General features: G+C 37.5%; 2 protein-coding genes across 6 annotated transcripts in view; one reads left to right on the top strand and one right to left on the bottom strand.

Annotated features, from left to right (window-relative positions):
• Nucleotides 1-4,501, top strand: part of JAZF1 (JAZF zinc finger 1) — a 187,649-nt gene extending 183,148 nt beyond the window's left edge. Inside the window, exon 5 of the mRNA XM_030234730.2 lies at nucleotides 1,999-4,501. Within this exon, the coding sequence (XP_030090590.1) occupies nucleotides 1,999-2,175 (177 nt within the window). The 3' untranslated portion in view covers nucleotides 2,176-4,501. The remainder of the gene's footprint in view (nucleotides 1-1,998) is intronic.
• Nucleotides 4,502-4,838: 337 nt separating this feature from the next.
• TAX1BP1 (Tax1 binding protein 1) overlaps nucleotides 4,839-17,146 on the bottom strand; it is a 56,013-nt gene continuing 43,705 nt past the window's right edge. For all 5 annotated transcript variants that reach the window (XM_050970571.1, XM_030228705.2, XM_030228699.2 and 2 more), the window contains 5 exons: nucleotides 15,533-15,604; nucleotides 12,912-13,086; nucleotides 12,433-12,578; nucleotides 6,626-6,711; nucleotides 4,839-5,985 (listed from right to left, as the gene is read on the bottom strand). In XM_050970571.1, coding sequence (XP_050826528.1) covers nucleotides 5,784-5,985; nucleotides 6,626-6,711; nucleotides 12,433-12,578; nucleotides 12,912-13,086; nucleotides 15,533-15,604 — 681 coding nt within the window. In that variant the 3' untranslated portion in view covers nucleotides 4,839-5,783. The remainder of the gene's footprint in view (nucleotides 5,986-6,625; nucleotides 6,712-12,432; nucleotides 12,579-12,911; nucleotides 13,087-15,532; nucleotides 15,605-17,146) is intronic.

Genomic DNA, 17,146 nt, shown 5'->3' with positions numbered 1-17,146 from the left:
GATGGATTGTTAAAAACCTGGATCAGGAGAAGAATACCATTGGCATGTAATAGTGAGGGAACTTGTGATTGCAGATTTACGGCGTCCGTAGCAATTGATAGTAGCTCAAAAGTATCTAGAAGAGATTTCTTAGAAAAATTAGAAGTTAAAACAGGAACAGGTTTTTGTTAGGGAAATATTGTTATAATAGGTAATAGGGCTTGTTTTAAAAATTTCATTGCACAAGCAAAAGTTTAGCAGGTCACCCCCAGATTTTCTCTTTTGATGGCACAGACACAGGTCCTTAAAGGTACACAGATGATCACAGATACTTTATGAAGCCCTCCTGCCACCCAGTGCCAACCCTGGCCCCCTCACCCCAATGGCCCTGTGGGTGCTAGAGGTTGAAACTATGCACAAGACAATCCAAAAGCTGCCCCAGGATCTCAGATTGCTTGCAGGGAATTCACTTGACTCCTCTTGAGGCTGATATGTAGTTTTGATGTGCTCTTGGAGTCTTGCTACAGCTTTCTACCTCCTCTGAGTGCTCTGCTGTGTCTGGTGTTGGAGGTGGGGGATTCTCAGCTCCCACATCGCAGGAGACAGCTGTGCAGGGGTTGTCCAGAATTTTTAAGGATGTAAAGGACAATTCAGAGGCTGGATTTGCAACTTCAGGTGAGGATTCACTGCCTGGATGCTCTGGAGAAGAGGAGCATGACTCTGCAGGAGGAGTAGTTGCTTGCAGTCTTGCACCTCTTTTCCAGGGTGCATATTTGAGACAGTTTTTCTGTGAGTTCCAAGCTGGAGCTTCCACTTATTGAAAGCTGCACATTGATAGAACTTGTTGTTTAAAGAGCCAAGGGGACTTCCTGTTACATGTAACACCAGGCAGTCATTCAGCAAAGACAAAATCCCTAAGACCTAATTAGTGGGTCGTTTAATATACAGGCTGTTAGTTGATTCTAGCTTTTTAGCTTTTTCTTTTCTATTTTTTTTTAATCTTTAAAAAAATACTGAGATACATATCTGGAATCTTTAGAGAGAACACAGGAGAGCATTGGAACTGTCTCTTTTTGTCACAAACACTATCTTCTTCAGTTTCATTCTAGGAGAAGCTCAAATGAAAGACAGTATGCCTCTGCTTATCCATCCAAAAATCTGAGCTTTTTTAGTGGGAGCAGATGAGAGATTCCAGTATACTCCACAGAACAGTATCAGAACAGCTGCTGAGATCACAACAGCTTCCTCCATTTTGGCCAGAAATATGTGAAAAGGAAGACGGGAATTACTTTGATTTATGTTTAGTAAGGTTTTTCATTTTTTTGACATGGCAGAAGTGTGGCCTGTTTTCTGCCAGTGTAACAGGGTGTGTGTTGTGTTGCTGTATTTTGCACTAGTGGGGATAAGCTCTCCAGTTTTAGCTGTGGAGTATTCCCAAACAATAGCCATTTTGAGGACAGCTTCTCTGGATTATTTTTTAAGTGTCCTGTGTAACTTTTTTGAGTTAAGCATTCCCTGCAGTTATTTCTTTGGAGGCAATGTGTAAACGATCAGAATTTGCTGGAGCTCAAAGACATATCTAGAAACAATGACACAAAACAGAACAGACCCACCATGGGGGAGTCTCAGCTCTTTAAAGAGGTGTGACCTGAGTTTTCATGCCAATTCTTTGTTTGCTTGTAAATGAACCTCTGAATAAGATTTGTCAGTGCTATATGAAAAAGATGTCAGGACGCAAAGAGCAACCATGTGTGAGTCCATTAAATGGTATTCTTTGGGAAGTGACGTCTATTGGGAGATAAAAATCAGGATTAGCCAGGTAGGTAAGTTTTGAATTTCTTTTCCTTGTCCCACCTGGTACCTTGGGAGCGCAGCCCATGTGTAATGCCCAGTGGGAGCTCCTGGCTCCTGGCAGTTACAGGGTTTTGCTGATAACACTGATCCATTTTCAGGTTTTAACAGGAAGCAGAGCCCATGTCAGCCCACCTGAGCACTGACATTTTCCCTTCTCCCTCACAGAATGTGAACGGTATCAAGTACCACGCCAAGAACGGCCACCGAACACAAATCCGCGTACGCAAACCATTCAAATGTCGCTGTGGAAAGAGTTACAAGACAGCTCAGGGCCTGCGGCACCACACAATCAATTTCCATCCCCCCGTGTCTGCTGAGATCATCAGGAAGATGCAGCAATAACATGCTGGTCACAAATGTGCCAAGAAATCCTCACCAGCAGTTGCTGATTTTGAGAACAGCCACCTTTTTCAGGGGAAGCACTCAGCAACCCTTTAAAAAAATTAAATGCATGCTTTAAAATTTTCTGTAATTTTGGAATGATGTATCTTTGTAGAGTTAATGATTTTGTACATTTGCACATGTTATCATCTTACCCATTTTCATTACTTTGAGATAAGGTGCTATAAAAGCTATAGGTTCTTCAGAACATTTTTCTCCAAAAAAAAGAAAAAAATCAGAACTAGGGGGATGTTGCGTATTTAGTTGTACTGACGTGTGGGACAGGAGCGCGAGGAGGAGAGCTTGGCACTGACATCCTTTCAAGATTGTAACGTGATGAAGACTTTCGATGCATCTGTCAATGTGTGTGCAAAACCAAAACAGTACCACCCTCGTCAAACTATAGTTAACATGCCTTACATAACGGAGTTATCAGTGGAGTAGCAAGTCTTTTAGGTAATGGAAATATAAATAAGAAAGAATGTTTAACATAATATGCTAAAAATATTTTCATACTTAAATAACATACATAAAAAGGTGTGCTTGCTGTATTTTATATTATCTTGCAAATCTTTTTTTTCCCTCCCTCTTGAAATGCTGAAAACCTTGCCATTCGAACTAGTAAACAATCACTTTAGTGTTAGCAATTACATTTTTTTCTCTGTACAAGATGCCATATTATGTTCATGCCCATCAAACTTTTGAGGACCAATATCCCAGTCCAACTAAATATTTACCCCTGAACTATCTGTTAGAAAGACACTTGGAAATACTTAAGTGCAAATTTATGTGTGTGTGAGAAACAATTATCTTCATCTCAGATGAAGTTTTGAAGCACTTTGTAGTTCTCTATTGCCAACAGATTTAATGTTTTATGTGTTGCCAATTCTTGCAACTACTGTACGAGCATGTGCTGCGGTTGCAAATAAAAATGAGAAATTCAGCGCATAGTTTAAGGAGGTCCGTTAGTTGTGCTAAGGGAGTTCTAATGCCTCTCCCTCACGTTCATTGTGTTTTGAGATTTTATTTGTGCATTTTTTGCTTCTCATTGTAGGTCACCGCATTCCATTTGGAAGTCTCTGTTTAGCTTTACAATTAATTTTGCTGAAATATGACATTTGAGCCTTATTGAAGATTAAGTGCTTCTTGCAGCAGGTGGTCAGAGAGTGACTTAAAAGCCAACATGAGAGCGCTTCGTGTCTGGACCATACCTGAACATTTGTTGCTTGCCATCCTGCCTTGAGCATTCTTCTCACAAGTGCTATTCCTGGAGTTCAGCTGGCCAGGAGCAGAGGTGGGCACCCTCCACCAGCCCTAGCCTGAACACTCCTTTGCCTGGCAAGGGTGCAGGAGGAACTCCCAGTTTTAACACAGTCATCGCCTTGGCTTGGTTCCTGTTCTTTTAAGTGCAAAAGAAAGCTCACATAAAGGAGGAATGAGCTTTCCCTATTTTTTTTTTCCAAAGCTTTAAAACTTTTTAAGGATGACAATTACCTTTTCTCCAGCAGAGTAAAAGTCTCATTAAAACACGTAAGAATCATCCTAATGAGTAAGTGTTTAGAACAGCCAAAGTGAAGCAAAACATCCCTCTCTTAGATGCCAGAGGAGGTGACCGTGACAGCCGGGTTTAAAGGATGATCCAGACATGAGAGTTACTGGTACACACAGGGCCCCAAGTGGCCACTTCCCACCTTCTGCAGCTTTGGCAACAGATCTGGCCAGCAAACACATTTTGGCTCTGCTCCTAGTGCAAGAACTACAGGCTGGGCGAGTTCGTTCAACAGCTAAACAGTTGTAAAACGTCATTGTTGCATGTAAATTCCTTTCAACTATAAAACTGAAATTCCAGTTTCTATTTACCTATTCATTGTGACAGTATTATTAAACAGGTAAAGATGGGACTATTTTGTTATACTGTGTATAGTGAATGTATTGTACTGTGTCTGTGAAAAGTGTGCTTTAAATTATATTTTCATATGTTTTGTTGGGGACAAAGTACTTTAAGTTTGAAAGTGACAGAGGTTTGTTTTAGAACTGAAGGCAACTTAAAGAATTCCTGTCAGGAAAGCTGCTTATAAATGTAAATCAAATCACATTTAAAATAAACTGCCTCTGACCTAAAAGGACTGCTCTTTTCTCATTCCTAACCTAGAGTTAAGTTCTTGGGCTGTGTATAGTCTTTTATTTGTTTATTTTACTCTGGTATCATCAAACTCTTGGAGCCTGTTCTAACTGTTTTCATCTGCTGTTGAGTAAGAAAAAAAAATCCATGCTTTACCTCAGGCCAGCTCTTGGTACGAAGCTCCCAGTTACAAAAATCTTCAGACTGCAAATGGGATACGAGCATTGATGAGTTGCTGCTGCCCAGGACACTGCAACTCATCTACATCATGAAGTTTTTAGTTAACTCCTGCATTAACTGGATATTGCCTGTGTTCAGGAGAGAACTGCAGTCAACAGAGGCTACTCTAAGTCTTAATCCCAGAGTCTCCCTCTCAAAGAAAAAACACAAACAGATGTGAGGAGCAGCCCTTTGTCATACAATGCTGAGTCATCATTTACTCCTTAGTGAAGTCTATACTCTTTAATTTCAAAATGAGCAGCAGGGAAAATAGACCACCGACTCCATGAATAATTCTGCTTTTAATGTAACAAGACTACTGTACAGCAAGTGAGAAGCAAATTTACTTAATACAGTTAAAGTAAATATAAAATGTTTAGATATACACACATGTTTTTACTTATTGGAAAGAAATACATAAAGTTAAAACGCAAAACGTTTTAAAAGCCAGAAGGAACACAATCCACTGTTGTGAAAATAGAACAATATTTTCTACTGAATAAAACTGCAACATAATGGCAATGACTTTTTTAAACAATTACTTGTAGGCATTTAAGCACAGCAGTCTCTTTCAACTCAAAACCACAGCCTTAAAGTATAACGTACCTCATTTAATGTTATCCCTTAAGGCAAACATTCTGCATGTGAAACTGAAGTATTTACCATTCCTCTTGTTGCAAGCCTGGAATCTCATAGTACATGCATCTACATCTCAGAAATGTACTAGAAAACTATATTTTCATAGGGTAAGTAACGTAACTTTCCAATTTAAGTGTTACTCAGAGAAAAACTACGTGGATTTGCTAGGAGAGACACCTGCTTATTACATTTTTAATTGTGCCTCAGTTATCAAGGTTAAGAGAAACCACAGGTGGTTTTGGTAATCTTTTCTAAATGTAGCTGAAGAACACCATGAAGCCGGTCTCATTTTTTCTGAGGCTCAGTCATTCCTGTGTCCTTAGGCATTCCACTAAGTAGGGGAAGAAATTCCACTAAGTAGGGGAATAAATAGCTACATAAACAACAAACTGGGGGGTTGTGGGTTTCCTTAGTACAGTGTTAGGCAGAGAGAAGATAACCCCATAGCAGCTTACAGCCATGGCTCCCGTTAGAGTACATGAGCTTTTAATCAGAAGTTTGCACTGTTACAGAAAGCTGCACTGCTTTTGTTTCAGAGATGGACTACTCAAAGTGGTGGGGTTTTAAGCTACACTGCAAAACAAAGTATTTAATCAAAATTTAATACGTTCTGATCAAAGTGCGTCTGGACGTGCCTCTCAAAGCCTTGCTGGTCGTAGTCGGGTGGGAACTGCTCGCTGCACATGGGACAAACCTTCCAGTGGCTCTCAACGTGCTCCTCAAACTTGCTCTGGTCGTAGTTTGGGGGAAACATCACATCACAGAGAGGGCATTTCTTCTGCACATCAAAACTTCACAAGGAGGCAGAGAGGAAGAAAAAAGGGAACAGTTATTTCTATTTATTCTGTTAATGCAAACTAAAAGCAGGATCCTGCTGCCAGCGACATTCAGAACTTTACTACCAACTTCAATTTGAGTGGACTTTGTATCCAAGTATCATCCAGTTCATTTAAATGTTTTTCCAAAAGCACTCAATACAGTCAGAGTTGTTTCACATGCAAATTCCAAAATAATCTGGCATTTTAAAAGCAACATAATTTTGACCTTACTCCAGCTACCACTGAATACAAATCTATTGAATGCCTTAATGGCGAAACAGTTTCATGGGAAACCCCTTTCTCTGCTCATAAATGCTTGCTCTTAGCAAACATAACACTTTATAAAAGCTCTAAACTTAGGTTCACAATTACATTGGCAAGAGAGGGGGAAAAAACAAAAGTTATTCATTCATTTACTAAAAAAATTGTCAAAATTCCATCAAAGGTAGATCATGAACAGCCAGCCCAGTCTCACGGCATATTCTCTGCCAGTTAATTGTAAACCAAACATTCACTGCAAATGCTTTGTAGCTTTTCACCTCCACCCCCACCCTTGGGTAGTTCTATAGAAACCTCTCTATGCCCTTAAAGACCAATAGAAGATAACATCTACCTGGAATCAAAGCAGAAGCCTGTGCCCCGCTCACGCAAGAGTAGACTTGGAGGATCAGGAGCAGAAGGTACAGTGTTGTCATCATCCTATTGAAAAGAGAAAGTATTTTAAAGACTAACCCCTATAAACAAGTTGGTTTTTTTTTTTTCTTCAATATGCATTTTTGTTATCAAACACAAACCCAGATAAAATTTACCTTCACTGTAATTTCTGCAGCCTAAGTTTTACTTTTGTACATCTTGTCTCTATTCTTCAATTCAATAATAGAGCACAAACTGGAGTAATTTCAAGGTGGAAATACAGGTACATTCCAAGATCTTTGCAACTCCCAACTCCTACCTCATTCTCCTTTTTTATCTCAAAGATACATTCAAAGCAAGGGCTAGGAATTATTTAGCTGATCTACAAAAAATGATGTGTGAAGGAGCACACATAACAGCACACATGCTGTGTTTTTTACAGATAACTCATATGCAAACATATTTCAGTTTTAGGTTAGCGTACTTTTTTCCCTTATGAAGGGTTAGTGGAAACAGGAAAGGATGGGAAAATTTCCTCAATATTCTTATGACAACACCTGTTTGGTTTCAAACATTTAACATTTCCATTAAGCAGGCAGTGGGGCCTGCTATGACAAGATGCTGGCAACAAACATAATCTTGCAGTCTTTTTGCTTTGCACCTGCAGTGAAAAGGGCATATGAGTTTTAAAACATCAGTCGTTCCTTTTGCCATGAAGGAGATAAGATAGATGTATTAAGAAAGAAAAACTATTTTGTTTTAAGTACTCTCAGGCTACAATGCTACAGCTTGTACAAAAACACAACAAATTTGCTGAATACCAGACTGAAGCATGCCAGGACTAAACCAAGAAAATTAATGTGCATCTTCCATCAGTAAAACAATTCCACTACACACACAGTCCAAATTAACACTTAAGTCTTAGTTAATTTCTTCAGTATAACCCCTTTCCCCCTCCTCCCCCGCCTTTTTTTTTAAAGGCATTTGGCTTACAGCTGGTCACTTGGTAAGATAAAATTATTTACAGCTTTTGCCCTCTTTCAGCTTCTGGCAAGTGTGGTACCCTACCACATACAAATGTAACACTCCTCCTTGTTCCTTTTTGAGTAACATCTGAAAAAAAGGATGATGCTTTCCTCTGTATAGGCCACCTGCACAAACTCTCTTCAACACAAGGCAAGCACATGTAAAAGCTTTTGGAATGTCCTAGGGCTACAGCTTTCTCGTGGCCCAGTTCCCTTAATGGAGAAATTCGTACTGTGTGTTCCTTACAGCAGCTTCTGACCCAGGCCCTGTACAAGAATGTCAATACTAAGTATGTACTGATATTACCCCGTTACGATACAGAATGTCTGTCTCTTCAGTGTACTTTTGCTCTTGGCAAAGTCACAGGGATCAGTTCTTAACCTTCTGGGATGCCTAACCCACACAAGAAGAATGCAAATGTCCCTGTGTTGAGCTGACCTCACAGAGATGTTACAGAGATTACTGTGTAACCACGGCATGGCCAAACAGGAACCATGAGAACTTTATTTCAGTCTGAGAGGACTTCCCAGCTATTCTAATTACAAGTTACAGTAAACACTATACAGTCACCAAAAACTAAAAATTCTCACGCAGCGCCCTGGGGTAACTCAGAATTTCTGGGAAATATAGAAGGTGCCATTGCACTGGACTCCCAACAGTTGTCTACTTCTGAATTTTCTTATGGACAAAACTCCTAAGTATTCCATACAAAACAGAGCACTTTATAGGGTGAGGACTGATCACCATGGTTCACATGGGTCTCATCTTGGTTCACAGCCACTTAATGCCCAGTATCATCCAGCAACCCATTCTTTATTCTTATAAATAAGGTTACAGGTGCTTTTCAACCTGGCATTTAAACACCCATCACTCTCCCCAAGAAAAAGAACCATTCAGAAGACAAAATGATGTGGTTGTTGAAGCTGCTTTACAGAGAGTATGACAACAATTCCTGGGACACCAGGCCTCAGTGCCTCTTGCCTATGCTGTATGTTAAGCAAAGACAGCTTACTTCAATACCACGAGGCTGAGTCATCCAAGTGGTTTTGATGAAAGCCCACACGCCATACTTTGAGAAAGAAACAGTTTAATCTGCCCTTTATGTAGATCCTTTCTTGCTGTCCAGACTGATGCACACTCAGTCTAAGAGCTCTACAGTGCCCTGCAGTGATGTAACACTGTGGGTACACAGTCTCAGGTCCTTAGGAAAAGACTGGTACCACAGACCCACAGGCTGACATTCTGATCCTGTAGCAGAACAAGTGCCAGGTCCCCTGAACTCAGAAGTCTGAATAATTAAGTGAATGAATTATAAAGGACGTCTTTAACATCATAACTTAACAATTATCACTGGACTGTACCTCTGGCTCTTTAAAAAACTGCCATAATCAGTTCCACAGATTAAGTGAATCATGAAGATAAATACAGTATTACACACTACAGTGTGGTAAAAAAAGGGATTTGCCACTCAGGGAAGAAGGGAAAGCCAGACATGAAACTGTCAGAAGCGCAACTCGATTAGTTTTACTGAAACCAACCAGTTCTGTCTCAGGTACTGCTTTCATAATTACAACTGCAAACAGTTCCAGGATTGTCAAACAGAAATTAGAAAGCTGTGTGACACAGTACAAAACCCCATCCCCAGGTGCTACAGATCATTCTGACATGCAGTAGTAAGTAACCAATGCCCATCCTAGGCCTTAAAAAACACATGAACAGACACAGAGCTGACATGCAGAGCAGGTACACTGGGAAGAAGGGCACATACATTTTATTCTGTGATTCAGCTCTGCTGTGGGAGTGAGATCAAACTCACTCCTCTAAGCCTCTCAACCTTTCTGCAAGCAGTCTGCCCTCCCAAGAGACACCTGAATACCAACTGGTCTTTTCATGTCCTCCCTATGCAAAATATAGTAATTGGCTGCCAGGGTCAGATCTGGCTAATAATGTATTGTGGGGGTTTTTGCTAGAAGAAAGGCCATTTTGGAGTTACCTGAAAAAATATCCTGACCCGCCGCTCAGTTGCCAAGAGTTACATTCTGCATCCCCTACAAATTTACCATGACTAAAACATTGTTTAGTAGTCTCAAGATAGTTATTCTGGGCTTGCTGCCAACTGTAATTAGGACTACATTTTCTAAAACTCATATTTTAGGGTGTGTATATATATATATGTGTGTGTGTGTGTGTATGTATATATATATATATATATATATATATATATATATATGTATATGTATATGCATATGTATGTATGTATATGCATATGTATGTATGTATGTATGTATGTATGTTTTGTTTATGGATCTCTCCCTTACTGCTAGGAATTCTTTGCTCCCAACAATTTCATTTTGGTCAGTTACAGGATCATGAGTAAATGGAAAGTTAGTGTCGAGTAGATGACAGCAGGAACTTGTGGCAAGTCAGCCACTCCAAACAAAATCACCACTGTGCACATGCCCAGCTGGCACTATTAACACAGACCAGTTTATCCCTCTCAGAAATCAGTTTAATTGGCCTATGAGTTCCAAAAGTCAAAGCTACAAGAATCCTGGAAACTCTTCCCAGTTACACAAAACTGAAAGGTTTTTATGACAACCGAAGACACGGAAGTGCCCATTTCTAAGGAAACAAGTTTTGGAAGAAACCAAACTGGAACACAACAGCACAAAAATTCTGAGGCATTTGAATGTCTTGTGTTATATTAGTTTAAGGAATTGAGGGTGTTGTAGTCACTTCCACCTCTTCATGGCTGTTTTGGTAGTGGTTCACCTATGATGATGAACATGTCTACTTCATCTATCTAAGATAACAGATCTTTTAGCCATGAAGAGGTGGAAGTGACTACAACACCCTTAATTTCTTAAACTAATATGTAGTAATATGAATGTGGGCAGGAGGACAGCAGAAGTCCATACAATGGTAGCATTTTAAACAAAGCAGCAAGCCTACCAGTCCTTTTCTTCTGGGAGGGAATCCTTCTCCAGCAAAAGGCTCTACATCCCGCTGGTTGAAAAAACGCAGAGAACTACACCTTAAATATCTTATTTTAAAAAACAGCCCAAGAAATGGTAATCTCCTCATATTTATCATTTTATATTTGCTGTTTCTTCTGCACAAATGACAGACTCTTCTTTATAATGAATCACCTACATATGTTTTATCCATAACCAGGAAGTTTTTCCTGGTTATTTATTTACATCCTGCCTCAGGACTGTTTTATCTTTGGCATATTACGAAGTCTCCCTAGAAAGATTCCTGCAGCTTCTCATTTCCATATAAATTTCTACACTATACATACAGTCTATTTGGGTGAGGAACAAGCAACTGATTCTCAATTGCAAATAAAAATAATGATACACGTTATTTGATTTAAAGGCACCTTTTCTCTAGCTGAACTTTATTTAAGCCTGTTATATTCCACCTCATTACAAAAATCCAAGTTGTGTCTGCAAACGAGCACAAGACTCTAGCACTGTTTCTCTCGGGTTTGCAAGAGGGCAAAGCACATAGATCAGAGAAAAAACCCTGCTAATTAAACTGCAGCAGATGACTAAAGAAGAGAAGAGCTTGTCAGATGTAATAGCTACGTCAAGAATGATCAGATTAAATATGCAAAATGTGAAGTAAAGGTGGGGACAGCATTAAGCTCACATTCCAGATCTTGAACAGGCTACAAAAGCTCTGACAGTTTCTCTAATTATTCACAGTAATGGACATTGGGAGCAAAAGGCAGGAGGGAGAAATACATTTTTCTCCATTATAGGTGCTGAGCACCAGGGCTAAAATCATGCCTGTCTGAACACTGATCAGTTTCTGCAAAGGTTAATAGCAATTAAATGTGGCAAACTAGACTAAATGAGAAACAGGTCATGATACCACTGTACTTGCAAAGAGCACAATACTTAGCAGAAAGGTATTTCTTGTTTAATATTTTTGAAGGTGCAAAAGTACTTGGAATAAGAAAGAGTAATAGGTCTGTTCCTGTTCAAATGAAGACATACAGTCCAATTTATTACAGAAGCCAATTTTTTTTACCAGAATGTGCAAGTTAACTGTCCTACAAAAAAGAGCTAACCAGAAACTTAAAACATCCAAAGCCCTAATAAAAAAAAAAAAATTTAAAAAAAATCTGTGCAAATGTATCTCTTTCAGTTTAATCAGCTTTAGGCAACAGTCAATTAAGCTCTTTCAAATACATGTCCAACAGCAAAAAGTATTCAAAATGGAAATGAATAAATGAAGATTTGCAGAAGACAAAACAAAATATTAACAGATGAGAATAATGTATCTATTAGGATACCAATTTACAGTTAGCATTTAACTGAAAATACCGGTATCTGAATCCTCTACATTTTTATTTGTTCTGTTCCACTTTAGTTCCTATATTCCTATTATAAAATGAGCAAGATGTGGCTCCATTTTGAGCTCTCATTCTACTACACAGGAGAGAAAAATCCTAAATTGAGATTACTTGACTTTTTTTTTTACTTTAGTGCTTAAATAAAATTAAGAAGCTACTGTCCTAATACCAAAACAAGCTGTCAGTAACTCAAGAGATCAGAGGAACAAGTATATTGTCATCAATGGAGTTTTCCCCTTCAGAGCAAGCAAAAGTATTTTTCAGGGAAAAGAAAAAGCAATTCCAAATATACAAAAGAATAAACCGGGCTTATCAGGTATGGAAAACCCATGTGAAACTCTTGGTAACTCATCAGTAACCATATCAAGGAAAAGAAATAAGAAAAAAAGGTAACTTGCATTGCTGTCCTCAGGATCTTCCAAACCATCAGGCCGACTGAGATTGCGTGAAGGCTGGCTACACACTACATCATCTAGCTCCCAAAAGGAACTTCTAACAGGTGGTCTTTGGATCTCATCTGGATTAAAAGCGCCATCTGCTCCATCTGAAAAAAAATTAATTAGGACATCTTTGTTCAGTAGACTGTATTTTGAGATTACATACATGCTACCTTACCTTTAAAAATCAATAGTTAAACACATTTTTGGTTTAGATAATATAAAACAATAGGAGAGAATCAGCTTCTTGCAAAGGTGTTTAAAACTCTCTTTACCTTATTGATTCCCATCGTAAAATAAAGGCCCTATACTGATGTTCATCAGTCAGAAAAGGCTCTGTAAACCAGTCAGAAGACTGTTGGTACTTAACCTGCATTCAATGAGGCATTGCTTTTGAAACAGAGGGAGAAATTATATTGGGGGATGTGAAATTTATTTACCTCTTCTTTCCTGAGTTGCATAAGGGTTTCCAAATTGCAATACTGGTAGTCTACTTGGCACTGCAGGAACTGGTCCATTTTCCTCTGAATACGGATTGCGAAAATGTAATGTCTGCTGTGAAGTCTGTCCTTCCATCATCCTTCCAGCTTGATCTCCTGGTGTCCTGCCAAGCTCCTAAATAATGCAAAGTTCAAAATGTGGTTACCTTATGGAGTCCTAGCAAAATTTGAAATGTGTATGAAATATGTTTTTACAAAAAAAAAAATCGCTAACCTTCCTACTGTCTTTTCATTTTGACCTTATGCCAAGTATACCATAAATACCAAAAATAGTCAATGAAGAACAGAAAAGACAAAGAAGATATTTTAAAAAGATATTATTTTTTTCTTGGTTTGTTGTCAGTTTGTTCTAATTACACAAACAGAACTGCCATGTTTTTCAAATGTCTGCATCCTTTTTACAATGAAGAAAAATTAGCTAAATCAGTAAAAAATCAGTAGACTAACAATAACAACTAAAGATAATGTGCAGTGAGAAAAGTTTTTAAAAGTTAAAATTAAAAAAAAAAAAACAATTCTTTTTTTCCATATCATACCATTCAAAAATGTAGCATTTTAGTATGTGGAGCACATCTATGTACATACTTGATATAATTCCATATGAATTCATGAGTGGCAGATATTTAGTGAACTATTAAATACATTGCACTGGATCCCTTCTGATATTTAACAGAAATGAATCAGATCATTCTTTCAGAAATGATCAAACAGAACTCCTGAAAAAATTAATATACTTAAAATTCTAGGTTCCTGCACGTAAACCATACATATGATAATAATTACAAACTATAAAAAGGTTTTATAACTTAGAAACCATTAAAACTCTAAGCCAGTATAGATCTTAAAAGAGACTAATTAAAGTGACTTCAGTGTGGTCAATGCATCAGCTGTAATTTATCCCAATAAAAACCTTTCTCATCCTTCCATTCAACAAAGTGGGTTAAGAGAGAGAGAGCAAAATGCCATGAATAACAAAAGGAATATGCCACTTAAATTCAGAACCAAGCAAAAAATTCAAGCAAAAAATTCTGATATATAAATATGAAAACGATAATTAAAAAATAGGAACTGTTAAGGGAGACACGCTTTCCAGTAATGTTCTTTCTGATTAGTATTTTCTTCTGAGTTCTCTGGGTTCATGTTTAGTATTTGCTGACATGATGCTAATAAAACCATCAAAGACTGAAGTGTGTCTTTTCCCTGAAAGACTTTAAATTGCAACTTAAAACCAAAGCTTCAACTCCTAGTTCAACTCCATAAGAATTAAAAGCCTGTTTAAGAAAGGAACAATTTAATATTTTTTTCTTGCCAACAGGTGAACTTCAGATCAACCTCTTGAACAGAAAAATGCAAAAATCAAGTACCAATAACTACTCTGAAAAACAAAACACTACTCAAATGCAAAAAGACCTCATGTAATGGATGGCATCCATCCTCCAGATACAATATAAAACTATGCCAGACTTACTTTAGATTTATAAACTAAAAGGAACATATGATTAAAACAGGTAAGATTAAAAATCTAGGATTGCACATTTTGGTGAGTGTGTAAAATCTCAGTAATTAGCTTTACTCAATTCAAAGCAGGAACAATAAATTAGCAATGAAATCAAGATTTTCCTTTTTAAAACCAATTTCTTCTTCAATACGGAAGTAGTTTAAAATGAGAGGTTGTAGTATTCATATTTTAATTTTAGCATTACATACAATTGAAACAAAATGTAGATTAACATGACTGTAAAAAAATGGTGCAAAACAACCTTAGCCAGAAGTTGGATAGCTAGGATAGAGACTGATTAAAAAAAAAAAAACAAAACAAAGGCTATCTAAGTATGTAAAGAAAACAGAAACAAAGTCATTTCATACATTTGAAGAGACACCCTATGAACATTTTTAGAAAGCTATGCTTGATTTATAAACAAACACTGATAATGAGTATAAATTGAAATGCTGTTTACTACTACCCCATGCTTAACCTTTTAAATCATGGGTCCAGTCTGGAAAGCCACTTTGATTCTTCTCTGCAATGTAAATATCTATAAATTTGGTAGACAAAGTTCCAAGCTTTTATAAGCTTCATACATTATTATTATTATTAGAGTTGTTGTTCTTATGTCCGGTGTTTAAAATTACTCCCTCCACCTAAACTAGCCTCACCAAAACTCAAACTTAAATTTGATTTCTTTTGTACTAGAAAAATATGAGAGGTCTATTAGAAATTATATGCTTGGCTTAAAAAGAAGATAAATACCAACTACTTGACAATCTAGAGTTTTACAAAAAATTAACTAGCTTAATCTGAAAGTTTGGTTTTGTTCCAGTTTATCAGTATTAAAATGACTGTTTTTACAAAGTAATTCTTCATACTGGAATTGTAAAGTAATCAAATAAAGTTTCAAAGAAAAATACCAACTTTGCACAATACCATACAATACTATCTGAATGTTATAAAGACATATTATTATTTCACTTTTCAGTAAAATTTGGCTTTGATTAATTGCCATATAATAGCTCAGAGGTACTTCTACATTACATTAGTATTTCAGAATGTGTGACAATACCTTCTCACTGGTAAAGAGTTCCAACTGCGATGCCAGTTCCTTTATTTGTCTCTCTTTTTCTGCCAGCTGAATCTATAAGAAAAGAAGATTAGGATTCTTGTATTAGTGAATGGAAACTATTTCCCTGCATGTTACATCGTGAAAACAAAGTTCCCTGATTAAGTTAATCTTTCAGATGAAAATAGTTTTGTCTACTAGAATTACATGCAACACATAGTGTTACTATAAATCCCACCCAACCATTCTCACAAAGTTTTATCTGCTGGACAACAGCAGTTAATCAGCAGCCTTTTCTTGCCAGTTTTCACTAAGCAGTTGTGGAATGAGAAAATTCCGTGTTAAAAACAAGGAGTTGTATCAGTGCCACCAATGGCAGGAGGAGCACTGCTGCCCAGACACAGCTGAAGGTTTGCAAGCTTCATCTTATTATTTCTGAAGAAATCTCTTGACATTTCATATGTCCCACCACAGAACTTGAGAGACCCAAAAGCTACTCCTGCCTCAGAGACACTAAATTTGTTTCACGAACATCTATGCTGTGTCTCTACTGGGTGCTCTGGGAGGAGCTGCAACTGATACATTACACAACTCCTCCTGGCTTCAAAATGATGATTTAAATAATCTCTCACCACAAAGGACTATTTTATTTATATTCTGGTTCCTTTACAGATTGCCTCTTCACCTGCTTTTCTAATATCAAAGCTCAATGCTTGGCATAACTGCTGATCAATTTTTTTCAATTCTGAAATTCTTTCTCCTAGTTTAGGTCAATGGAGCAAAATCTCCTGACTGGGAAGAAAAGCTCACTTTTTCTCTACCACCTGCACCCTCCTGAATTATAGCGATTTTTAATTGCAGACAAAATGCTTTTAATTGTGGAACCAATTATTTATTACACCTGCTGCTGAGAAGTTAAACTTACTTCACATTAAATTATGCATGGCAACTGGTCACTGATAATTAGTAAAATAAACTGGAAAGAGTCATGCATTTTATAAAATTGAAATTAGAGCTTTGGAAAGTGTCAGAAAAAGATGGCTTATGGAATACTGAAATAAACTGCAGAGTAATTCAGCATTTCATAAAGAAAAAGTGCTGTGATTCCTAGTAAAATTGGGTTCCTAGTAGAACTAATACAGTCACAGTTCAGTTTAATCATTTTTCATCACAATGGGCAGAACCAGGCAAAACAGACAACTGTATTATCACCATCAGACTGAGAACCACTAGAAAAGCTGGTGTCATGAACATTTGTTGCTCTTATCTCATCCCTATTAATCTAAAAAACAAATTCAGCAAAAGCATTACTATCACATAACCTCAAAGATTAAGGCCCCTTGCAAGCTAAAGCTGCCCCTTATGCTTGACTTTCCGGTGAATGTGTTACATCATTCTACCAAGACTATAGTTGAGGTTCTTCAAATTAAGTTCTTGCATGATTTTAAGAACAATGGATCACTCCTCCCTCTCTCTACTGACTTCAGATAGAATGCATTAGACATTACTACACTAGTAATCCAAGACAGAATATGAAGATTTTAGACAAACACACCAATCAATCTTCCTGTTAGTATTCCAGTAAGCAGCAGGAAATTAGAAATCCCTTGCACTTTT

Source organism: Serinus canaria, chromosome 2, assembly GCF_022539315.1.
Source record: "Serinus canaria isolate serCan28SL12 chromosome 2, serCan2020, whole genome shotgun sequence".
NCBI classification, from domain to species: Eukaryota; Metazoa; Chordata; class Aves; order Passeriformes; family Fringillidae; genus Serinus; species Serinus canaria.
The sequence above is the reverse complement of the archived record's forward strand: the minus strand, read 5'-3'. Positions and strand labels throughout refer to the sequence as shown.